This window comes from Periplaneta americana, chromosome 2 (assembly GCF_040183065.1).
Source record: "Periplaneta americana isolate PAMFEO1 chromosome 2, P.americana_PAMFEO1_priV1, whole genome shotgun sequence".
NCBI lineage: Eukaryota > Metazoa > Arthropoda > Insecta > Blattodea > Blattidae > Periplaneta > Periplaneta americana.
In genome coordinates this window covers 107,443,325-107,470,255 of record NC_091118.1, presented here as the reverse complement: position 1 = coordinate 107,470,255, position 26,931 = coordinate 107,443,325, and the positions used below count along the sequence as shown (strand labels likewise).

Genomic DNA, 26,931 nt, shown 5'->3' with positions numbered 1-26,931 from the left:
ATTTTTACTGCTATCATTTTTTTTACTTGGCGTACAGTTAAGATAATTCATTAATACGAGTATATAGTTGAAAATATGAGTCAATTTTTGACTATTTAAAAAAAATAACTTATCTGCAACTAAAATATTGATAAATTATAGTAACTGCATGCTACGCCGGAATAAAATAGTAGCAGTAATAATAATAATAATAATAATAATAATAATAATAATAATAATAATAATAATAAAATAATAATACTAATAGTAATAGTAATCATAATCATCATAATCCATGGCTCTACAGCCGATGAAGGGCCAATGCCTACTAACCGATAAGGAAATAAAAGAGAAAAGAGATGCAGCGATTCCAATATGCTGCTCAGACACACGAAAAATCTCGAAAAATTAGTTGCTTAAAATTCAGTCTATAGAGATGATATTTTAAAAATAGTAAACGGGTGTACAAGAATGGTTAAGTAAAGAATGAATCTATTCAAATTAATTTAATTGGACACTATTCTATTATAGATAAAACCGATGAAATCCGAGGAAGAGACGAAGAAGATTAAACAAGCATCAGACTATTCCTTTGAAGAAGAAGAAGAAGAAGAAGAAGAAGAAGAACAACAACAACAACAACAATAACAATAACAGCAAAAAAATATTAGAAGAAAATCACATGGTGATTTTTTCTAACATTTTGGTAAAAGAAACATTTTCAATATATTACATTTCAATTATTCAACACAAATAAGCACTTTGGAATGTCGAAGAATCTAAGGTTTAAAAAACTCACACTGCAGTATATATCATAATACGTACACCAAAAAGCAGGAGAGGTCGAAAGAATAGCATTTTACACTCTTGTAAATTAGTACCTAAATTGTAAGTTACTGAATTTTCAATCATATAATTTCTTATGTAAGAAAATACCAATTCTGTTAAACGGAGGTGGTCTTTTTCTACATTGTCCCTATCCAACTCTTCTCTACAGTCAAAGCGACTGGGGTGCATGTTATTCTTTGTGAAAACGCTGACCGCCAGCTTCCCTGCGGCGATATCCAGAAATGAACGTATCAAAAGGAAACGTATTTTAGGAGGACAGTAAGAACATTCGGAAAGGACCGCCTTCAACCCTTCGACCTCTCAAACTTAAGAGTACGTAGTGTGAAAATCATGGCCATCCTCTATAAAACCAATAGTGATTTCAGTCTTTAAAAAGAGCGTAACTATAAACTACAACACAAAAGAAAGGCTAACGGCAACGATTAGGGTTTGAAAGGAGTGTATCTATAAACTACAACCGAAAAGAATGTAGACAACTAAGACAATGGAAGAAGATATGGACGTAACATCTCTGGACTTGAACTGGAATCAAAATGAAACAAAACTTTGGATGATGATGATGATGATGATGATCAACAATTTCGTTATGCTTTTGCTTATGCTATTTATATAGGTAGCTTAATCCTATACTGATAAAACAGGATTGATCGTTTACTTTTTAAGAATTTTATTCTTGTATATTCAGTTTTCACTGTTTTATGATTATATTATAAGTTTTATCCATTTACTTGTGACTCCATATGTGTCATCATAATTCATTATGCATCCGAATCTATTTCATAAAACCTATGGTTTCACTGATTGTTTATAATACTTTGCTCATAAGATTTTGTAGGTTAATAATTGGAGATCTGATGATGGTTCCTTGAACCGAAAACGTTCATGTAAAAATGAAACATTCATGTTATTGTAATATAATTTGATAAGTCTGACGGCCTTATTAATAAAACTTTGATAAGGAATGATTTATTCCTTTGCAGTTATTCAATAAAATGCACGGGTTTCTTGAAAAGTAAATACATATATTTACACATATCGCTGTTTCCTGCCGCTAGAAGACTGGCAAACCTACTGGAGTGATTAATGGACGGAACTCAGCTATTCCGACAAAATGCGTGTGTATATCGTATGTAAGCCTGCTATGCGCTGTTGGCAAACTATATAGACTTTCAGTCTATTTCTCTAATTATTTACCGTGCACTTAATTACAAAACGAACAATATGATTTTTATTTATTTTAATGTATTCTATTGCCCCCCCCTTAATCTGTACAGTTGTATTTCTTCCACCCTGTATAGCTTTTCTCAATTACCCTTAGCACAGATTTAAAATGAACTTAAAACAAAATTAAAAATATTTCTCCTAAATAATAATAATAATAATAATAATAATAATAATAATAATAATAATAATATTAATATTAATAATAATAATAATAATAATAATAATAATAATAAAAATAATAATAATAATAATATTCCAGTTGTCACTCTGTTATTCGAGGTACATCGCCTTTACGAACTTTGGCTCAAGCTATGTCGAGTCAGTTCTTGTTAGTATATGTTTGCCCTATATTTAAAGGTTCTATCGTATGCATGTCTACGACACCAAACACGCATACCCTATGCTCACATGCGATTTCATAAATTAAAGACATTGTTAGCCGTATAAAGGCTTCTGATCGGGAGTAAAAAGCTGGACAAATATTATAATGCTTCCAACTATCGAAGCGTAGCCTGGGAAATTAGGTTACAATATCGACACAGACCTCATTAGCACTCAACTAGTGAATTATCAGCAAAGACTACGGTTAGCACCACGTCCTACAGTCTTTATCGGATACTATATTGTATCGCTTTAATACATTATGCACGCATGCGGACTAAAAGTAAGGGGGCACCACCATTTTCATGCTAAATGTCATTTATGCATGCATCATAATGTGGGGGATCGAAATGGCTTCGCTAGTCGATATTGATTGCACATAATTACTGCTGAATTTTCATAGCAACATGGCGCGTTTCACTGTACAACAATAAGCTATTTCAATATGCGAATATTTCTGATAATTCGATTGTGTGGCCATCACATGCAACAACGACGGACGCCATTAGTTGATCAGCCTTGTGCGAATGGTCACAGAATTAATTTTCAATCGAACACTCTATGTTCAGCCCTTTACTCCTGTCACGAGAGGATTTTCTAAAGCCTACCGTATTTATTGAAGATTTAAGATCTCATTCATTTTCATATTTAATTAACAGCAGCAACAGAACATTTTACACAACACTCACGATACACAGCACTATGATGAAGTTTCGCCAACTTCTCAAACAATTTCGAGATTAAAAAATGCTATATAACAATCATCGTACACTCATATTTGTCTATGCATTAGGAAGATATTTCCGGTGGCATTTTTTTAAATAATCGTACGTCTCTTTGACTCAGGTGCTTCAGTCTCAGAACAAGATTTTTCACCGTAATAGTAAAAAAAAAGTTTGTAAAGGCGCAAATAACTACACGCCAATATGCGCGGCATTAGATCAAAAAATTTATTTTTACCAATTATTTTATGGCACTTACATTACTTAAGTAACCTTATAAACGTAGATATCCTGAGGATCACGTAAGTGTAGTTCCTAAAAGGTTAATTTGGCCGTCTCTTCAATATTGCCAACTAATACGAGATATCACCAAAAGAGGATAAAAATCACATAATGCCATGTAACATAATAATAATAATAATAATAATAATAATAATAATAATAATAATAATAATATACTATTAACAATAACGATGTCTTGCTTATTTACCATATCTCATCTTTTGTGAAAGAGTATATTTTTCTTCTGGACCTCTCGCACATTATGTTAGTAGTTGGTAGATTAGTGTATGATCTAATATTAAAATTTATTTTGTCTGACAACATGAAATTCATTGCTCTGATTGAATAGTTTACGATTCACGAGACCTAACCTCAAAATGTATTTTGTTTGATCACGTGAAATGATTAGTACGAATTCCGAAAACGAATTTCACTTAGAAATGTATGCTTTAGAATATTTACTCCGTTGTTGTAATAAAAGTCTAAACACGAAAGAAATTAATTAAAATGTGAAATGGTATTTCTATCGATTACCCAAGGGCATATATCACACGAAATATGTTATATTTATTTACACTTAGCCTACCTGACTCTAATCTTGAAATTATAACCACAACAGAAAGCAACACATACAATAACTATTGTATATCAATATTAATACTGATATTAATTAATTATTAGTATGTTCAAATTTCACTTGCTTCCAATAATGGGCTCAGAAATCTAGAACAATATGAATTTTCAGAATTTAAATAACCAACAACTTGTGTCACTGCTGCCAACATAACAGTTATAAAATCACTACCAGTTGTGGTATTTCTCAGTATCAAAATTCGAAACGAAGTTAGCAAAAGAAAATTCAACCTGAAAACTAGAAAATAACCATAATCCACTAGCTTATGTAGTAATGGGAGAAAAATGGTTAGGTTTCTCCCTTAGGGTGTGAAGTAAGCTGACCCGGCCTATAGAAGATCCTCTTGGAAATGGGGGTAGAAAGAAAGAAAGAAAGAAAGAAAGAAAGAAAGAAAGAAAGAAAGAAAGAAAGAAAGAAAGAAAGAAAGAAAGAAAGAAAGATTAAATCTTAGTTGGAAGATGATAATGATGATGATCTGCTAATTTATAATTTAAGAGGTCAACTCAAAAACCAGCTAAGTATCAACATTGCCAAATTTGAGTTTTCATCCAAAATGTATACTAAATGGTAAGGATAATAAATTAATACGACAAGTGGCAGATGTATGTTATTGACGTTATGTGCCTTTCTCATAGGTGGTATCCCAGGTATGTCGAGCAATTGTTTTTCTTAAATACCAGGTAGATGCCATCGTAGAGCTTTGTCTGTTTTTCCTCTTCACATGGATAATATGGATCCAGAACAACAAAGGAAGAGAAGAAAAGAAGGTTCATTCAGAAATGCATTGCACATTTCACAATCCTCAAAAATAAGGGTCTCTTCTACTAAACCTGACGTAGTTGAAACAGCGAATCATTAGATGAAATTCAAGGGAAATCAGTAAATGTTTTATAAAAAGGTAAAAGAATCGAAGATTTTGACAATTTGTTATTGCATGGTAGTTTAGAGAGAAAAGTCTTGAGTGCAGAGAAGAGAAAAGTTTTGTTGGAAATTATTCCATTCTAAATGATAAGTAGGCCTACAAATCTTTCAATCAGAAAATATGTCATAAGTGTAAACATAATGAAAAAAAGATAAAGACAACGTGTATATATAAATACGTATTTTCATTGTTATCTGACAATGTTTGAAGGTTTAATTTTTGTGCTTTTGTTAGAAGCTCATATCTTAATGCTCATTAGTATGTTTGTTTATTACATGAAAACTAAAATATTACGTTTAATTTGATTCTCTTCCACTCAACCAATTTAAAATACATATCATATATAAACAACAGCAACACATAAAACAATGGAATAATAATAATAATAATAATAATAATAATAATAATAATAATAATAATAATAATAACAGCAACAGCAAAATATAAAAGTGTTTAGTTACATGTAATTCTAAAAGTTAAACAATTACAATTTAGTGTGAAATAAGGCAATTTGTATCAAATAAATTATAAACATAATGATTTACAATAATTGATATACCGTATTAAAATAAATTCATATTCCACAAAATATTATATTTGAAGAAAAATCGTATTATTCTAGATACGAAAAGTAGTCTTTTTATAATCTACTTTTAAAGGTGGTCAATGTCTAACAGCCCCTTTATACACTATTTACAAAGTAAGTAGACTATAATATTATGAAATAAAATATCTTGCATTACAACCCACAATACTGTATATAATAATGAAAATAAAGTTTGATCAATGTAGACCTACATTTTTATCTTAGTGTAAATAGTAAAAAAAAAATAGCATATTGTATTGTACATAAAGTAATATAAATTGTAAATATTAGTGTAATTCTTCATTTTTCTATATACATTTTTAACATTTATATACCACTGATTAAATCCTAAATATTAACACGGTTAAGAAGTTGGAAATTTAATCAGTGATTAGTGTAATTATTAAAGTGGTCGATGTTTTGTACTGCGTAATTTTACCAACAAGAGTCGCGTGAACAGACAGAAGTATTTCGTTTGATAGATGAACACGTGTCGTCCGATAGCTACAGTAAAAACTACTGTAATACTTAATTTTATGGCTTCTTGGGACAAAGTATGGTCCCTAGTTATAACCTTGTTCGCAACGGAGGATATAAAAAGTTAAAAGTGTTTACTTTATGTTATAAAATTGACGTATTTTGCTTGAATGTGAGATGTAATGGTGGTTTCTCAAATTATACATTTCTATATAAATTTACTTAATATCTCGCCTATATTTTTCAACAAAGTATTGTACTTAGTTTTGTGTCATTCATCCTAGCGCCTCATCAAGGATTGAGTCGACAAAGCTACAGTTCTTTTTGCAGCCACATTAGATTCGCCCTCTTTGCACTATGGGAGGCGAACTACATAGCATTGCATGACGACGATAAAATCATACTTTTATTACATTATTTCCATATACAGAGTCTAACAAAAGTTTCTGGGACAGTGAAAATTTTAGTTTTTTTTTTTAATACTTGATGGTAAATATCACATTTTCAGCCAAATTATTAATAAAGGAATGCATCACACCACAATCAAGTACTACCAACACCTCACACCATAAAATTCGCTCATGGTTCCTGAGAAAATGGAAACTAAACAAGAGAATAATTATAACATTTTGTTACAGAAACATTTGTTACATTCTGTATATTATGCAATGTCCACAAACATATATGGAAATAACGTAATAAAAGTATGATTTTATAAAATTGTAATATGTAAGAAGGGTATCATTTTCATTATCAATACAGTAATTGTTGCTGCTTGACTGGTAATATGATCATAGAATATATTTTGAGGGTACATTATTGTTATTATTGATGTGATTTTTATAATTATTATTATGTTTAACAAGTACTTAAGATTCTTTAACTTTTTGATACTTATTTCTTGTACATAGTTATGTGATAACTCATAACATTAAGTAAAGTAATTGAAATAATTTTGAACTAAATGGAAAAGTAATGTATATACAATGTCACAATGTTTCTTTTTTGTAGCCTATGGCTTGTAATATCTAGGCAGTATAATATTTGTATCATATGTACAGAAATATTTACCTTTGTTGAACTAGGTGATTCTCAATCAGATTATTCAACATTGTTTTGGGACCATTCTTTTATTAAGTTTTGTCTGCTTGAAATGTTTTTGTTAATGCTATAGTTGTATATAGTTTTGTGTTGTAATAAAAACAATTATTGAAGCAATGGTAGATTGCGGCTAGAGGAGATGCGAGTACCTGTGAAAACCTATCATCAAACACAGTCTTTATCAATTACAAATTATACTTGGACCCGATGAGATTTGAACCTGGATTACCAGCAAGAAAAGACAAAGCACTAGCCGTTCGGTTAAGGGTGCGTTGGGTCTAACTAATGTTGTGATTTGAAATTCACACAGATAATAGAGTTCTTGAAGAATTCACTAACCACTAATACTTCTTTCAATGATTATATTTTTATGGCAAGGACTTAAACAAAACTGTTACACTTAGGATAAACTGAATACGTTACTGCAAAAAAGTTGTTAAGTCAATTTTAATGAAGCCTTGGCAATAAAAGACGCAAACTCTGAAACTCCGGTTTATTTGAAAGAGAACTTCAAACTTTGCTATCGTTTATCTCTCTCAAGTAATACTTAAGAATCATAAAGTTTATCTGCGACCAGTGGCTTGTTGAAGAAAAATATACACTGTATACAGTTTATAAAATAGTTACGTAAGTGTACCTTTCTTTCAAATACTTTCAGAATAACGTTAGACGCAACAAATAACATCGACAGAAGAGGAACATGCGGGGTGCATCAAGAGAGAGATGTATGAGGAGAGGATGTCTGAAATGAGAAAAGTGGATTCCGTTAGAAATTGCAAATTTTTAAGAACAATAAGCCACAAGGATGATATTACTCAGATAAGAATACTGACGCATGACGTGATACTTTACACTTTACACGAAATTACAGAAAATAACAGATCAATGACTTAAATTTTAAAAGTGAGAAAATATGAAGGAAAATCATTTTACTAACTTGCATTTTATATCGTACATTTCCAGCATCAAAAGCTATGAAGAAATTGTTTTTGACTTGTTGCATTGCCAAAAATATTCGATCGTTCAAATGAAACCCGGTCATTGCTAACACCAAAAATGAAATTAAACTTACTGCTGATTATTCACCACAGGTTTTAACGCACTTCTTCGATTGTGATACCAATGTTTAATACCATTTTTCATAGATTCGTTCGATGGAAATGTGGTTCCCGTCAGGCTTTCTTTAACTTTTCAAAAAAAAAAAAAAATGGAAAACGTATGGAGATAACTCTGGACTGTAAGGGGGATGTGGTAGTGTTTTCTAGAGAAACCTTTGCAACTCGTCCCTTGATCTAACAGTACGAGTTCCAGAATTGTCATGAAGTAAAAACACTTTTCTAGTCAAAGACATGGATGTATATTCTTGATTCTTTGTCTAAGATGGCCGAGTGGGTCTTATATAGACTTGCTTATTTGTTCACCCTCCAGAAATTATTTCACTGGCAATGAACCTCGATAAACGAAAAAAAAAAGCGATAACGTGACTTTCCCTGCATTTTCTTGCTACATGATCTCTTTAGAACGAAGGGATACGGTGTGGCTTCATTCCATGAGCTTTACGCTCAGCAGTTGAGTGTGGCACCCACTGCGTGCAAACTTTGCGATAATGCAAGTGATCGTAGGGAATTTTATGGATACATCCTGGATGATACTCATTAACACATTAAGTCCACTTTTTGTTATTCTCCATCAACATGTTAAATTTAATTTGGCATGATAGCCTTGAGAGCTTGTCCTATTTGTGGCTTGTGGTGTGGAAATGCTTGGCTGGAACAAAGCCGCGCACACTAATTTTTTACAACTGATATCCCTAGTCATGTCTTTCCACATACTACTACCATTCTACGATGGACTTCAGTACGTGTTCTCCCTTATGTGGTCAAAATACGAACTAGAGTACGCTGTTCACTTTTGGACTCTTCCATCTTGCACCGTACGCTTTTCTTTTTGAATTTATTTGAAGCAACAAGGAGATGCATGCCAATCACAAAGTCTATAATCACTGTTTCCAATATTCCTAAAGAGAACGTTGACTCATAATCCTGTTTTACGTAGTAAACCTCGGCTGACTTTTATTTGGACCAAGCCAATGCATTACGAAATCATGAAGTCTCTAACGTTAAATCTGCCTTTATTGCCAAGCATTATAACCGCATAAGGAGGGTTAAAATGAAACGAGAACAAGAAGGAGAATCAGGCGGTTCATGGTGTTGAGAATTAACGTGATAAAGCATCTCTATTATTACTCGATCGAGGCGAGTGGAGCCGCGGGAGTAATGTGAACTATAGCGATCACGCTATACGAACGCTATAAGACATTTTTAAATACCAATTATCTGCACATTAATACTAGGCCTATTTATTTATTTTATACAATATATGTTTAAATTATAGCTAACTAAACGCAACCAATTGCATACTTCAGAACCACATGTCTAGAGTCTACGCTTTAAATAATTCTGTATTATAGCAAACAGAATGCAGTAACCAATCTTGTAGTACGCTTATATATGTCCGGAAGAAGTTTCCATTAGAACGTCATAACATTTAGTAACCAGTCCTGTATTTCAGGGGGAAAAAAAATAAATTTATATGACGCTTCCTTGTTTAAGCAAACAAATTTTAAAAAAATCCGCACTTCAGAACCACCGCATATCTACGTTGGAAAAATTATTTTGTTTTAGAAACAACTAAACATAATAACCCATCTTTAATTTCAGTTAATAGTAATGTGTTAATATTTACAAGAGATTTATAATTGATAGTAAACGGAATAGTAACCAATCATGTAACTAAGAAATATGTTTACAAGAGGTTTCTAGCTGATAGTAAATTAAATATAAGTACAGTGGTAACCTATCATGCAAGTCAAATTAATAGTAAACGAAATATAGTAATCAATGATTAAAGTTAGAACCACATGTCTTTGTTACAAGAGACTTCTGACAGGAAATGAAATATAGTAACCAATCATGCAAATCAACTAATAGTAAATGAAATATAGTAACCAATCATGTAAGTCACAAGAACTTTTGAAACTTGGTGTGATTAATTTGTTATATAAAAAACTTTCCTTTGTTAATTTAAATTATTAACTAAGGTAAAATACCATATCAGTTTCTATTAACACAGGAAAGTTGTTTATATAACAAATTCACCGAATAATTTGTCTTTATTTATAATAGGTTTCTAACTGATGGTAAAAGAAATATAGTAATCAATAAGATAAATCAAAACCATGTATATATATTTACAAGATGTTTGTAAATGATTGCAAACGAAGTACAGTAACCAATCATTTAAGTCAAAACCACGTATCTATGTTTACAAATGGTTTCTAATTGTTGTAGTAACAATAAAATTGTAGCATAAAATTTGTTGCAACCAACGCTATAATTCAGTACCACGTACCTATGTTTTTAAAGTACTTGTAAGAATAAATAATTATAAAGATCGAAGTGTAATTGTCAGCCGTGCAATTAAGAACCAGATGTCTATGTTTGCAAGAGTTTTCTACATCACTGTGTACGAATTGATTAGCCAATCATGATTTTACATCCACGTATGCCTATGAGTTTGTAAATGTTTTCCATCAGATAGTGAAAGAAATTTTATTAGTAACCATTATCGTACTTAAGAATCACGGGGATATATTTACAGGGTATTTCTTTCCAACAAAATGTTGCTATCTATGCCGTTTAACAGCTAATTTTAGTGTTTAGAGAGCGAAATATAATAGCCAATGATGCATTTCGGAGCAAAGTATAATATATGTTTTAAAAAAAATTTGCTCGATATAGTAAAAAAAAAAAAAAGGAAACAGTAAACAAGCAACCCTGTCCTTCAGAAGGGATATACAGTAAACCATTCTACAGTTTAGAATAATGAGTCTATGTCTGCAATAATTTTGTTACAGCAAACGCGATGGATGGTATATTGTAAAATTTTGATTTACGAATATACAAAGAATTCCACAGTGAATGCATTGTGAGTGGTAGATAAAGAAGAACAAAGAATCAAGCTGAATAAGATGCAAGAACTGCTCACCTTCGTTCTTGGGAGCGGGGGGCTTCCTCGTCGCCCAGTTCGTACGGATGCTCCTGCTGCCTAGCCATTGCCCGTTCATCGCCGCTATTGCACTCTCCGCCTCCTGAAACAATAACCAGCCATCAATTTCAACATCTTCATAACACAATAATGCTCTATCTAATTCTTGGGGGCGCGCTTCCGAACAGGGGCAGCGGCATTTCCCCTAAGGTTAGAGCTCAGTTTAGGTGTATATGTATTAATTGAAATTTAGTGGTTAGAAAATATTGAGAATAGGACGCATGTTTATAATATATTTTTTCGCTTAGTACACACACCTAAACTGAGCTCTAACCTTAGGGGAAATGCCGCTGCCCCTGTTCGGAGGCGCGCCCTTGGTGTTGTGTTTACATTCACTCTATGAATTTTATGGAGAGGAGAGATATGGAAAAAGGTTAATGGGTATGGTTACACAATAGAAACATCTCAACACTGGCACGGTTAGCTTAGCAGCAGCTAATTATTGATCATAATGATTATGTATAATTTCTCTTGGTTATACTTACTTAGGCTACAACGGAATTAGGTTCATAATGAGCAAGACAAGGCAACCAGTTATTTGTTCTTAAAACACAGAGAAATAAAATTGATATTTGTCCCAACAATTACGTTTAATAAGTCACTTAACTGTTTGATAAGCACTTAGTTCAACCGCAACTACTTTAACTTTAAATTTTACTTACTATCCGTCAATATTCATCCTAAATTCAGACACCATATTGACTGAATGCCGGAAGAAACTACCGAGTGCATTATGGGTTCACTACGCCGATCATCTTCAGGCTAATTTTAGACCCAATTATTGGATTTTTCTGTGTTATTGTATTATTAGTAAATAGTTTTATTTATCTTAAATAAATTTTTAACCTACATTTATATTATAATAGGCTATAGGTTATGTTATTTTTACGGATGTCTCATTTGACTCCAGCAATTAATTTCCTTATATAAACATAGTGAAATTTCATTATTGCCCACTCATCTTTAGGGGCCAGAAGTAACGATCCCATCAAAATAGATGACACCACTGGTCGTATTTATCTGCCACAAATTATCACCACAAATACAGTCAGTCTTTCCTACTTTTCCATTAGGAACAGCAATAAATTTTGCAGTAACATACTGAATTAGATGATATCACTCTTAACAGAATTGTGACTTTGATTGTTTTTCCTTTGTACTCTTCATTTGTTCTAAACGAACCTTACTGTATGGAACCGAAAATGGGATCATAAATAAAAGTATTACAAAAAGCTGGAAACTGAATAAGTCAGGTTCTTGAGACCTGTGTATTGTTTTACTAAATTAGATGGACAGAAAATAATACAGGAATTCAACGAACGCTCAAAATTCAGAAAATAATCGAAGAAATTCAGTTACACTAACAAAATTGGAAAGACTGCGTAAATAAAATAAGTGCATAAAGGATCCCCAAACAATCTTCCTCATTCCCGCCACTAGGGCACAGAGATTTGGGGCTACAAAGAAATAGATGGAATGCCCAAGAGTATTTTCAAGAACTGTAGCGAAATGGGACCAAGTGGACTTAATCCGGAATTATTCATGATAATAGTGATTATGATTAGATACATTAAATTCAGGGAATAACATATAAATAGTGATAGTCACAATGATAGTAATATAATATGAAACCAATAATACTGTGTATCATTAAAAATATACAGGAGGGAAGGGAATCTATTACACTAAATAACAGAGGTAATAGATCAAGTCAATACGAACAAGTTTTGTAAAATAAGTTTTCGATAAGTACAACAATTTTGAGAATACGAAATGTAAAGTGTTGCAACTCTGCAACGCTCCTTGAGGTCATTGATCCACAGTGGGAATGTAACTGCAATCATTCACTCCGCAAGACTTGCGAGAGGAGAATGTAAACAAAAACATCTCATCGGATACGTTTTGATCAAATTACTGTACATTCGTAACAACACATTACATAGCATTACGGTACACGTAATGTCTTTTCTAAATTAATTTATTTTTAATTTCTTCAGAGATAGGGCCTAATAACTTAAATGGAGATTGAGTTACAGAATTTGTATTCGTAATAATATTATTTTGAGTTTACGTCAAACGTAAAAGAATTTTTAATTGAAATAATACTGTTTTATAAGAATGTACTGTACATTCCTTACTATTTTGTAATTACGTAAAAAGTAAAAAAAAAAAAAATAAATAAAAAAAAATCAATAGATACTGTAAATCTAAAATAAGTTTCATTGTATTAAATTTAGAGTTAAAGTGGTTATCTTATAGCGTAATAAACAATGTTAAAAACCAAACAATTTGCGTAAATAATTGATTCAGTACTTTATGTTTTCATCTATAGTAATTTGATCGAAACGTATCTGATGAGACGTTTTTGTTTACATTCTCCTTTCGTAAGTCATGCGGAGTGGATGATTGCTGTTACGCTCATCCCCACTACGGAGTAATAGCCTCAAGGAGCGTTGCAACACGTTACATTTCGAATTGTCAATACTATTGGACATATAAAAAAACTTATTTGACAAAACTTGTTCAGACTGACTTCATCTATTACCACTGTGAAATTAATGTAATAGGTTCCCTTCCATCCTGTATAGATACGCTGAATTCATAGTGAAATACATTTTGAAACGAGCTAAAGAATATGCAATTCTCGAATTTTATATTCGAAATTAGTTTATTTCTTTGTCGCCAGAATAGCGGACATTCATATCCTGATCAAAACCAACACTATTTTACTAACAGTTCTTGAAGAATACACTATAACTCTTATTATAAATCGTGATAAGTTGCTTCTTCTGAGTTGTTTCCTTACCTCTAAAGAATGTGTAGTAATTGAACCAGTAATTTTCTCAAGAAATCTTAACCAATGATGGGACCGGTGCCCGCCAAGCATCGTGAAGAAAATGGGGAGCTACATTGCACAGCAAAATCCGGTTTTGCAAATCTAGTCTTTCAGATGAAGCTTCCTGTAAAGCAGATTTGAATAATTTCAAGGGAAAAATTGTTCCGGGGCCGGTTATCGATCCCGGGACTTCTGGTTGAACGTACCAGCGCTCTCCCAACTGAGCTACCCGGGAACTCCACCCGACACCGTCTCAACTTTTCCCGTTATATCCACACAACTCGCGTGGGCTGACGAAACGCCAGAGACCCACATCGAGTGCACACAAACTCTGTAGGAAGCTTCACCTGAAAGACTAGATTTGCATAATATATACGTCACTGTGTACGTTAACAGAAAACCACAATTCCAAGTCACACAGAGTTTGTGTGCACTCGATGTGGGTCTCTGGCGTTTCATCAGCCCACGCGAGTTGTGTGGATATAAAGGGAAAAGTTGAGACGATGTCGGGTGGATTTCCCGGGTAGCTCAGTTGGGAGAGCGCTGGTACGTTTAACCAGAGGTCCCGGGATCGATACCCGGCCCCGGAACAATTTTTCCCTTGAAATTATTCAAATCTGCTTTACAGGAAGCTTCACCTGAAAGACTAGATTTGCATAATATATACGTCACTGTGTACGTTAACACAAAACCACAATTCCAAGTCACACAGAGTTTGTGTGCACTCGATGTGAGTATCTGGCGTTTCGTCAGCCCACGCGAGTTGTGTGGGTATAAAGGGAAAAGTTGAGAGGGTGTCGGGTGGAGTTCCCGGGTAGCTCAGTTGGGAGAGCGCTGGTACGTTCAACCAGAGGTCCCGGGATCGATACCCGGCCCCGGAACATTTTTTCCCTTGAAATTATTCAAATCCGGTTTTGTAAGCCAGCTATAATGACTGAAGGGATCATCGTGTTGGCCACACGTTATCCTTGTACTGTTTGAGTGATTGTTCACCTCTGCTGAGGCATGTGGACGTAAGACCGGCAGTCGGCTGATAGACTTTATTCTCCACAGGATATCACGAGATGGAATGAGCAAATAACCTATGTTATGTAGGATTTATATTCTTAAAACATTTGAATCGCGAATATTCTTCTCTTTCGCCTGCCGACGTTCCTACTGCTAATTCTTTGGTCCCAGGCTATTACTCGATATGTCCATCTGTTTCGGTTTATTCCCATAATGTGTCCTTCCCACTTCCACTTCAGAGAACTGAATGTAACTGCAGCAACTTTAATTCCTATCCTCTTCATATTTCTTCGTCCCTGACTTTGTCTCGCGATTTAACGCACAGTATTTTTCGCTCCGTTTTCTCTGGCATATACTGAACATTTCGCTTTCGTTTCCTGTCAAAGTGAAAGTTTGGGCTCTAATATAAAAGGACTAGGAGGATAAGCTTACCTATATAATTGTTCCAACAAATCATCATATATGTCTCCTTTTTTCTTTATGATAACTATAAGAAGCATTATGGTTTGGTATAAAAATCACAATTCTGCAAGAGACAGAGAGATATTTCCAGGTAAATACAAGTCCTCTTTATCCTTGGCCACGGAAAAGCTATTTCAGGTGTGTACCCATACTTATTTTCTCTCAAAATATTGAACATAAAGACGTGTTCATATTTACTATAACCTATACAAGTTCATTCATACTGGAAGTCAACATTTTATATATGTATAATATGTACGCATCTATGTATAAATATATGCATATATATATATGTATATAGGTTAAACCGTAAGTAAAGTCATGAATTTCAGGGGTTTATTCTTTGAGATATTTCCAACAAAATAGTTTCATTCAATTTTGCCTCCTTTCCGAGATAAACATTGTTTTATATGAAACATTGCATTGCGTGTTATGGAAAAGCCATTGACTTAATTGTCGATAAGTTTAGTCAGTTTAAGAGAACAATGTATTATGATAATAAATTATTGACATAATTTTGGTTTTGTCCTTTATATATGCAAAAATGTTATCCGAACAAATGTAACTTTTCGTTGTGCAAAGGAATTTTACAACGTTACATTTGTTCATATCAAATGTCTGCATATCTAAGAACAAAACTAAAATTATTTCAGTCATTTATTATCATAATACACTGCTCTCTTAAACTGGCTGAGTATATTGAGAATTATATCAATGGCTTTCCCAAAACACGCAATGAAATGTTTCATATAAAACAACTTTTATCTCCAAAAGCAAGAAAAAACGAGCAAAATTGTATTAAACTTTTCCGTTTGAAATATCTCAAAGAATAACCTCTTGAAATTAATGACATTACTTACGGTTCACTCTGTATGCATGTGTGTATGTATTTATGAATGTATATATTTATTTTATTTTTTTTTTATTTTAGTAGGGTATTTTACGACACTTAATCAACAGCTTAGGTTATTTAGCGTCTGAATGAAATGAAGGTATAATGCCGGTGAAATGAGTCCAGGATCCAGCACCGAAAGTTACCCAGGATTTGCTCATATTAGGTTGAGGAAAAACCTCAACCAGGTAACTTGCCCCGACCGGGAATCGAACCCGGGCCACCTGGTTTCGCGGCCAGACGCGCTAACCGTTGTATGTATGTATGTATGTATGTATGTATGTATGTATGTATGTATGTATGTATGTATGTACTAAGGGGTTAGCGAGTCTAACTCCGAACTCAGCGGTCCCGGGCTCGATTTCCGATCGGTCAGGACGAGTTGCCTGGGTGAAGTTTTTTCGTGGTTTTTCCCTCACTTCTATGGATGAATATGAGATAACTTTATCAGGCGATTGGAACCCCACTCATCTTCGCCACTTTCTTTCCTCCCCCATCATCCTTTTCTCATCATCCCGTTTCTGGTTTTTCAGATCACTCTACCGGCGGCCTCCCGAAGCTGCTGACTCTCTCGACCGGTCTCCGTGGAATGTAGTTCAGCGATGTTGGATGGCTTCTGCAATGGCACCCGAGGCGGACCTACTCGGGGAAGGAGTTTCGCCTCGGACCGACAGGGGGGCCTTTGGGGAATTTTCCGAAGCAGGGATAGTATATGGATTCTGTCGGCTGTAGGAACCGGTGGTTAAGGGAGTCATGTGGTTAGGTCAGTGCGCATAGGGGATCTGGGGCACGCAACTCATTCCATATCGAGGGTTAGCGCAATACATCTCAATAGGTCACAGTGCTGGCCCATCCGTGTCCCCCTAAGTTAAATTCCAAATACCATGTATGTATATATGTATGTATAATAATAATAATAATAATAATAATAATAATAATAATAATAATAATAATGTTTTATTTTCCCTGGCAGAGTTAAGGCCATCAGGCCTTCTCTTCCACTCAACCAGGATCAAATCATATACAGACAAATACAGACTGTATACAAATATTAACTTAAAAATAATGATAAACATAATTAAGTAAAAATGAGAGATTGAATACATATACACTATCAGTATTAACTTTAAAATAACAATAATAAAAATATATAATAAAAAAGAGACTGAATACATAATCACAAACAGGAAAATACATTCTATTATACAGTATTAACTAACAAAAAATAATTAATACATATGAATATAATCTCACAACTAAAGGAATAGTACAATTAGTATGATCAGCACAGCACGTGTTACATTGAGACAATGACAATTACGTAGATATAAGCGTTAATGGAAAAATAAAGTAATGACTGTGTAAAATAATAATAATAATAATATTATTATTATTATTAATAAATAGAAATTATACCTAAAAACTAATTCTTTGCATTTAAAATATTTCTAAACAACCTAATTTTAAACAACTGAGGACAACAGTAAGACTACCCCTGATTTCGAGCGGCAGAGAATTCAATGAGCGGGCCATGGCTATTGAGAAAGAACTTGAGTACAGAGATGTCTGATAACGTGATACTGATAGCAACAGATTGTGCTGTGAACGTGTATTTCGATTATGATGTGAAGCTAGGAGAGTAAACCGAGAGGCAAGGTAGTTGGGTGTGGAATCATGTATAATTCGATATAGGAAGCAAAGAGAATGTACTAAACGTCGATCTTGCAAGCGGAGCCAGGAGAGTCGCAGAAAATATTCCAATATATGATCATGTCGGCGGATATTGAAAATAAATTGGACGCTGACATCATGTACACGTTGAAGTTTTTGAGAAAGTTCAGCACTTAGGTCGCTGTATAAAACATCACAATAGTCAAAGTGAGGCATTACAAGAGTCTGTACTAGAATTTGTTTGAGTTTAGTAGGAAGGAAGTTTTTCAGGCGTTTCAAAGAATGCATGATAGAGAAAACTTTTCTACAGATATATCTGATTTGCGTATTCCAGTTTGTATTAGAGTCGAAATAGATGCCGAGGTTTTTTACAGTAGCACTGAAAGGAATTATTTTGTTGTTGAGAGAGACAGGCTGAAGGGTGTTCATATTAATGGAGGATAAAAGCCTTTGCTGCCCCAAGAATGGCTTCGGTTTTATCTGGATTGATATTTAGCCCAAATTTCCTTGCCCAATTATTAATTGACAAAATATCGTCATTGAGGCTCGACAAATGTTCATTAACAGTATCAGGCAGAGAGTGTATATATACTTGAAGGTCGTCCGCATACAAATGATATTGGCAGTGCTCCAGAACTGAAGAAATGGCATTAATATATAGAGTGAAAAGCAGAGGACCTAGTACAGACCCCTGAGGGACACCTGCTCTCAAGTGTCGCCAAGAAGAAGAACGATTATCATGATATACACATTGTTGGCGGTCGCGAAGGTAGGAGTCCACCCATGTGACTGCATTCTCAGAAAGATGCATCTGTCTTAGCTTTGAAATCAATATGTCAATGTCGACAGTGTCAAAAGCTCGGCTGAAGTCAATTAGTGTCAATACAGTAATTTCACGTCTGTCTATAGCTTCACGAATGTCTTCAGAGATCTTGAATAGAGCAGTAGTCGTACTATGGTGATTTCTAAAACCTAATTGACAGGTGTCCAATAGATTGTGTGTAGCAAGGTAAGCAGTCAGCTGTTTGTAAACAATGCGTTCTAGGGCCTTCGACAGTGTGGGAAGAATGCTGATTGGTCTGTAGTCATTTGCGGTCATTGATTTGGCGGTTTTAGGAAGTGGATGAACGAGGGCGTATTTCCATTGTTGTGGGTAGGTAGAGGTGTTGAGGGAAGCGTTGAAAATGTGAGACAAGGTAGGGAGAATTATATCTAAAATCAAATTTAACATCAAAATATTAATGCAATCTGTGCCTTGAGCTTTAGTTTTAATCCTTTGTAGTGCTATTTTTACGTCTAGATCAGTGACATTAGTGAAATAAAATTTGTCGCGGTCTGGGATAGGAGCGGTTGAAAGTTCATCGATGACTTGTTGTTTCAGGTCAATATTGGGATGTGAAGTGGAAGCAGATGTAAAATGGTCATTAAGTACATCTAGGGGAATGTTGATGGGATCCGTTGGCGTTTTATTCTGTCCTATTCCCATTTGTCGTAAGTTGTTCCATAGTTCACGTTCGTATGTATGTATGTATGTATGTATGTATGTATGTATGTATGTATGTATGTATGTATGTATGTATGTATGTATGTATGTATGTATGTATGTAATTTTGTTAAAAAATTATGTCGTATTTAACGACGCTCGCAACTGCCGAGGTTACATCAGTGTCGCCAGTGTGCTGAAATTTTGTCCCGCAGGAATTCTTTTACAAGCCAGTAAATCTACTGACAGAGAGCTTGTATTTAAACACACTTAAATGCCATCGATCTGGGCCGGGATCGAACGCGCAACTTCGGGCACAGAAGGCCAGTTCTCTACCAACTGCGCCACCAAGATCGTCTGTATGTATATATATCAAGGGTTTTCATTTAAATATAAAAATTCTTCCTAGTGACATCCATCTTCTTACAAATGTGAATACTGTATTATGATGCTTTACTGTTTAAGTAAGACATTTCCAATAAGTACTGCAGAATTCTCCGTTCGAAATTAAAGAGTATTTCAAATTGGCTTTGCCTCGTGACTGTGAAGTGAATATGAATGTTGGTACCAGGCAACATAAATTGCTTTATTTTATTTATTTAACCTGGTAGAGATAAGACCATCAGGCCTTCTCTTCCCCTCTACCAGGGGATTACAACTACAATATTAAGAATACAATTACAATTATAATTACAATTAATCTTAAATTTACAAATACAATAAAAATCAAAGTAGGTACTAAAAGATTAACTGATTAATAAAAGCTAGACAGTTTATTGTAAAAGTTAAGAAGAGAGAAGCATTTATTTTATTGATTAATTAAAAATTAAACCTACTCTACGCAGTAAGAAAATGCTTAATACGTTTGCTTTTGAACGCTACTAAATTCCGACAGTCTCTGATGTCGCTGGGTAGGGTATTTCACAAGCGCGAGAGCGAGATTGTGTATGATGATGAATACGATGATGTCTTATGTGTTGGTATGGCTAGTATGCGGCTATTTTGCGTGCTGTGAAGAGATTATGATATGATGACAGGTAACTGAAACGAGAGGCAAGGTATGTTGGTGTAGAAGTGTGAAGTACTTGGAAAAGGAGAACAAGAGAATGAAAATTTCTGCGTTCGTTAAACCGTAGCCAGTTTAGAGTTTGGAAGAATGGGGTAATGTGGTCAGCGCGACGGACATCGCAGACGAAGTGAACACAAAAATTATGATCACGTTGTAATCTTTGCGACTGGTTGACATTGAGGTCAGTCAGTAGAAAATCACAATAATCGAAGTGGGGCATTACTAGTGTTTCCACTAGTATTTTCTTGAGTGATAGCGGAAGGAATTGTCGAATGCTGTTTAAGGAAAATAGTATGGAAAGTGTCGAATGTTGTTTAAGGAATATAGTATGGAAAGTACTTTTTTTGGTAATATGGGTTACTTGGTTATTCCAGTTTAAATGCGTATCAAAGTAAACTCCACGGCTTTTAATACAGGATGCAAAAGGATTATTGCTTTAGTGAATATATCGGTAACTGTAACGCAATGCTTACATCAAGTGCCTGTCAATCATAATATACTTACAGTTACACATAACGTGTTCACTATATAATAATCTTGTTCAGGCAAAAGAGTCATCATTTACTGTTATTGTAATGGTGAGACAACGCTAAGGAAGTAAAGTTCTGTAACTACATTTTTCTGTCTAAAGATCTGATAACCGAACACCTATCTGTTTGGCACAAATAACGCATGTATAGGTCTATACTTGTACATGACACAGTTTCATGCGTACTAATGGGTAGTCTAGTCAATTGTGTTCACGCATAATTCATGCATACGCACATGTGCGCATCTGCCACACTGCTCAGTTTTACCTTACCAACGACGAATTTCGCAGTCGCTGTCAGAGCACAGACAGCCACTGGTATTCTGTCTGAAGATTATATTAACCTTTACGGATTAATTAGTAGAGAACTTTAAAGTAAATAAAAATGGATGCGGTAATATTAACTTAAAGAGATGAAAAAATGTAGATGCACTGTATATTACTTGTTGACATAGCCTGTGTCAGGACATAATCTGTTAGCGACTCAACAAGACAGCGTCGTTTAGAGAACAAGGGCTTGTCATAGTGACAAGAACGACTTTGTCACGGGGCTAGCCTTAACAACCCCCGTCTTACTCATGATTAAAGTGGACCATTAGGGCGTCGGCATAAATCCTAAACTTTCCTTCGCGCACCTCCTCATGTCCAGTCTGTCTGCATATGCCGGGAAGGGAGACCTTAAATGTATAGCATGTCTGAGGGCCTGAGCTCAACTGAAACCCGCCACGATGCAGAAGCTGCCCAGTGTTGCCAACAGGGGCTCGGTAAAAAGCTAAATCGTTATCTAAAAATTGCTAAAAATGGAAAAATATAAATAGACCGTAAGTAAAATAGATCAATCAACCTACAGTTCACATGGAGAAAGTATGCCATACGTCTACGTATATATATTGATAATATGAAATACAGAGTAAAATTATAGGCATAATGTCGAAAAATGAATTAATTGATCTGCGGGAATCAACAAGAAAACACGGAACACTTGTAAAGAACATCGAAAGAATTGGATTCTACATTACATAAACAATTAAAAGACCATAAATTAATCCTACTTGTAAGAATATATTTTAGGATGTATTCAACGTGCAAGAATGAATGACAATGTAAATGTTCCACACTCTACTCAAATGAAAAGAAGAAGTATTCCACTGCACTTAAAAGAAATAATAATTAAAGTTGTATTTATAAAATGTGTCATAGGCCTATCACAATGTGTGGTTCGAAAACATAGGAGACAAATAGTGAATGTGTCAGACAAGGCTGTAGCATTTCACCTCTACTTCTAATATAAGTATATTTGTGTATGTAAACAGATATTGACGAAATTATAAGCAAATATATATATATATATATATATATATATATATATATATATATTGTACGAAATTATATTCATGAGTTTAATAAAGGAGATATTGCAATGACACTTTTGAATGTAGGAGTGGAGAAGTGTGAGGAATAAAGCGTACCTCAATATATTGCTTTATTGATTATGTAAAAGCATTCGATAGAGTAAACAGAAACATTCTTGGTAATATTTTTAGATAGAATTGGCTTACCAGAACATTTCTTAAGACCTGTGAGAAGTTTACATGTAGAAACACATATTATAAATATATAGTGGAAGATCAATTTTGAAGTCAGACAAGGTTGTTCCCCTTCGCCTACAGTACTTAATATTTACGTGACAGTGCAATCTAAAATTAGTTTAAACAAATATCACTTTTTGTGTGGGAAACATATTAAATACAGAGCTCTTTGCCGATGATCGCGTGGTTGTTGTAACAACAAAGGATGAACTTTATAAAGAAGTACGAGGGCCATCCAGAAAGTAAGTTTACCTCAGGCCGTTTACAGAAAGAAAATACAATTTCATGGAAATATTTATTGAAACAGATTTAGCAATTGTTGAGATGTTTTTCAATATATTCCCCACCAAAATTAACAAATTTGTCATACCATGGGATCAACTTTTTTACTAGTGTGTCGTAGATGTCTGCTGCCTGGGTTCGGAACCAGTGTGTGACAGCCGTCTGCACCTCTCTGTTGATCCCATATGACCGTCCATACCAACAATAAAAATTTAATGCGTTTGCTAAATACTACAAACGAGTATTTCACGAGAAAAAACAAAGTTTTGATATTTGAAGGAAAATAACTAATACAAGCAAAAATATTAATAGAAATTAAAAACAAGGACTGGGTGGAAAATTTTAACTACTCTGAATACCAAATAAGCTGGGGAAAAAATAAAAACTTAGGTACCTACGAAGTTAAATAAATTTCATCTTGTTTTTGGCACTATTAAAGGTAACTTCTAAGAAAATGAAGAACTGGAGCCATTTTAAAATGTAAGTACTTTCTATTCTACTTTACGAACCTGAATGTTGGACTCTTAACAGTAAGAGATAATTTTTTAGGATCTGTTGCAGGGTATAAAAATAATAGACAAAACAATACCAAACCAAGCAATAAGAGAACTGAACATATCGCCTCTTCTAATAAAAAATCATGAAGTACAGTGACATAAAAAACTTTTTCCTTGCATTTTTAACTATGTCCTTATTGTACCTATGCAGTGTCACTCCTTAGCATAGCGAATACTATCCACCTGCATGCGCTATACACGATTCGAGGGAGCTACTGTACAGACAGAGCATGCGGCCGTGCGTCTGATGAAAGTATACGAAGAGCAAAAGGTATGTCGCTGATATTGGAATAAAAATGCAGCGATACAGAGTCATCAAGAAATCAACAAAACACATTTTATTTTATGTTAGCAAAATCCACACACACTTAAGTCTGGAGAAACTGAATAAGCTATGTGCCTCAAACCGACATGTGTATATGAAGTTTAACATAATTACATAAACAAACAAAATGAATCTCCCGAGATTATAAATTTAAGAATTAAGAATTAATTTAAGAATTCCTTAAGAAATGCCCGTTTCTGCAGCCAATCTCTTTAAGGACTTACGAGAACTCTTTTGCATTTTTCCTTTTACATTTGCAACTAAATCTTCTGTTAGTTTTGTAGCCTTTCCAACATATCTTTTTCGAACTGTGCATCCGGTTTCTCTAAATTTACTAACCAAATTATTAAGATTTCTGCGGAAGTTTTCAGTGATTACATAATCAGGAAAACGAGAAACAAATTGTTCTTCACAGTCTTCAATATTATACTTCCAGTTTCCATCTCCATACTTGAAGTATGCTTCAAAAAAGAAAGCTCTCTGTTGCACAGAAAAAGCAACCATATCTTCGAAACACACTATATCACTCTATGTTACGTCAGAAACAGACACACAGCAACTGAATGTTGTGCCCCTTCAGACTGCACATAGCACAGCGAGAGCGTTCCGACTGTTACCTGTACTTATAAGCACGTGCTTGCTGGAATAGTAAATAAAAAAGTTACAATAAAATATAAAGAAAAAGTTTTTGATGTCACTGTATAAAGAAAACTGATACACCTTCACATAACGGACAATAGAATCCCCGAACATATCGCAATTATATTCTACATCCAAGAAGAGACCTTGCACTGAGATGGAGACAGCAGCTTCACATAAAGACGGAAGAGACAGAATGGCTCAACCCTTGAAGTTGATTATGACTTTTACATGCTGACGCTCAAGTGTTGATAAAAAATAACTAGAATAATTCATTATAAAATGACAAATTAATTTGAATTATTGTTTGTGTACATCTGAAATCTGGTTAGTGTAATATGTAGCTAATCGGCGATGTATGCAATGGAGGGGGAAAGGAACTGGCCACCTTACCCCATTATCTCCTGGTCTAGTTGCCTCGTAAGTAGTGCCATGTTGGTATCACAGGTTCAGACCTGTCTTCGGACAGTTGACTAAACAACAACAATATTTGAATTAAATAAAATGTCATAAAAGTTTAACATTGAAATATCATTATAAAATGAAAGCAACGACGTTTTATAATAAAGACATTGTACGATAGAAGATTGTGGCAAAAAATAGAACAAGTAAACAGATTTAATTTTTTGAGCTTCACTGTTTTAAATCTCAAGGATTATGACCAGAATGATAAAATACAGAGTGGAAGGTAACCTTTTACAATCCTTCTGGGATATGATATCTCGAATTATGACAAACAAGAAAGTCTCATAATATTTTGTTCCCAGAAGAGTGGTTTTAAAAAAAACTATCTTTTGTATCTTCAAATTATGATTAAGTTTTTTATGAAACTGCTCAAAACTGAATTTTTATCTCATTTAGGATGATAGAGTAAGCTATGTATGGCCATGTTACAGTAGTATTTGCATGGGAAATAAGACAGATTTCGAATAAATCGCGTTAATAGTCGTGTACACATTGCATGGGAACAGGGCTGTGCCACGCTGGCAACACTGTATCTTACGTACGCAAACCATGTGGCCGAGCTAGGTGTACGGAGCGGACGATACGCTTACATTCACTTCGTCATTAGTTGCAGGCTAGTGCAGTTCGAAGCAGTTGAAACACAACGAGATGCCACAGTTTTCTAATCGTGAGTATCTGGACATGTTATTAATTTACGGCGAAGCTGGTCACAATGCAGCTGTAGGTGCTCGCTTATACCGTGACAGATAACTGTATCAGGAGTGTGAAAGTTGTAGACACGCAACTAGTGGACACTTTGAACAATACCTTTAAAAGACACTGTAGAGAATGGTGTACAAAATTTAACAGTGTACCTCACATTAATGTGTATAATTTTCATTTAGTTTCAAAGTTGTTTATTTCTTCCAAACATTGTATTGTAATTGAGTTGGAGTGACATCAACTGTGTGATCCTCAATGTAAAATAATACTGTATTTAAAGTATTAATTTTGTTTTACGCATAATTTTCCATTCTACTGTATTATTGATGAAATTGCCTTAAAACGTAACGGAAACTACGTGTTTGTTCGTACTCAATTCAGTGCTGAAACGATACAATAACGGACGTTTCATCATAGATAACGAATAACATAGTTCATGTAATTAACATGTTACGATTACATAAATTTTGATTTGACTGCACTCTCAACAGATGTTTTTGTTTACAAAACGGTATGTGTGTACATCCTCTCAAAACCCCTGCCAAGTAGGTGATTGGAGCGGCATTCAGTATGCTGGGATACAATGATCTTGCGAAGTAAGCACTGCTACTGTCTACAACGTTGCAACATTCCTTTTCTCAAAATATTACAAAAAACTATTGGTCGTATGAAAAAATATTATTTGACAAAACGTTCCCAAATGACATGATCTGTTATGTGTGTGAAGGATTGTAAAAGGTTACCTTCCACCCTATATAAAATTGTAATTATTTAGATGACACCACCAGAAGAACTCTGAATAATAAAATAAGGAATGAGACAATATTAAAATTTTATAAGATTATGTCGGTACCAAATATATATGGAAGTGAAACGTAGAATAACTAGGAAAGAGATTAAGCAGGATTACAGGCGGCTGAAATGGAATTCTTTAGGAGTATGGCTTGGTATAAAATAACCAACAAGAAAACAATACAGACAATAGAGAAGGGTCCACACCTGTGGAGTAACGGTTAGCGTGTCTGGCCGCGAAACCAGGTTGCCCGGATTCGATTCCCGGTCGGGGCAAGTTACCTGGTTGAGGTTTTTCCGAGGTTTTCCCTCAACCCAATATGAGCAAATGCTGGGTAACTTTCGGTGCTGGACCCCGGATTCATT

At 34.3% G+C, this 26,931-nt stretch overlaps 1 protein-coding gene across 6 annotated transcripts in view; it reads right to left on the bottom strand.

The window, feature by feature from the left end:
• Positions 1 to 26,931, bottom strand: part of LOC138694481 (cytotoxic granule associated RNA binding protein TIA1-like) — a 1,343,307-nt gene that overhangs the window by 328,220 nt on the left and 988,156 nt on the right. For all 6 annotated transcript variants that reach the window (XM_069818236.1, XM_069818239.1, XM_069818240.1 and 3 more), the window contains exon 4: positions 11,205 to 11,307. In XM_069818236.1, coding sequence (XP_069674337.1) covers positions 11,205 to 11,307 — 103 coding nt within the window. The remainder of the gene's footprint in view (positions 1 to 11,204; positions 11,308 to 26,931) is intronic.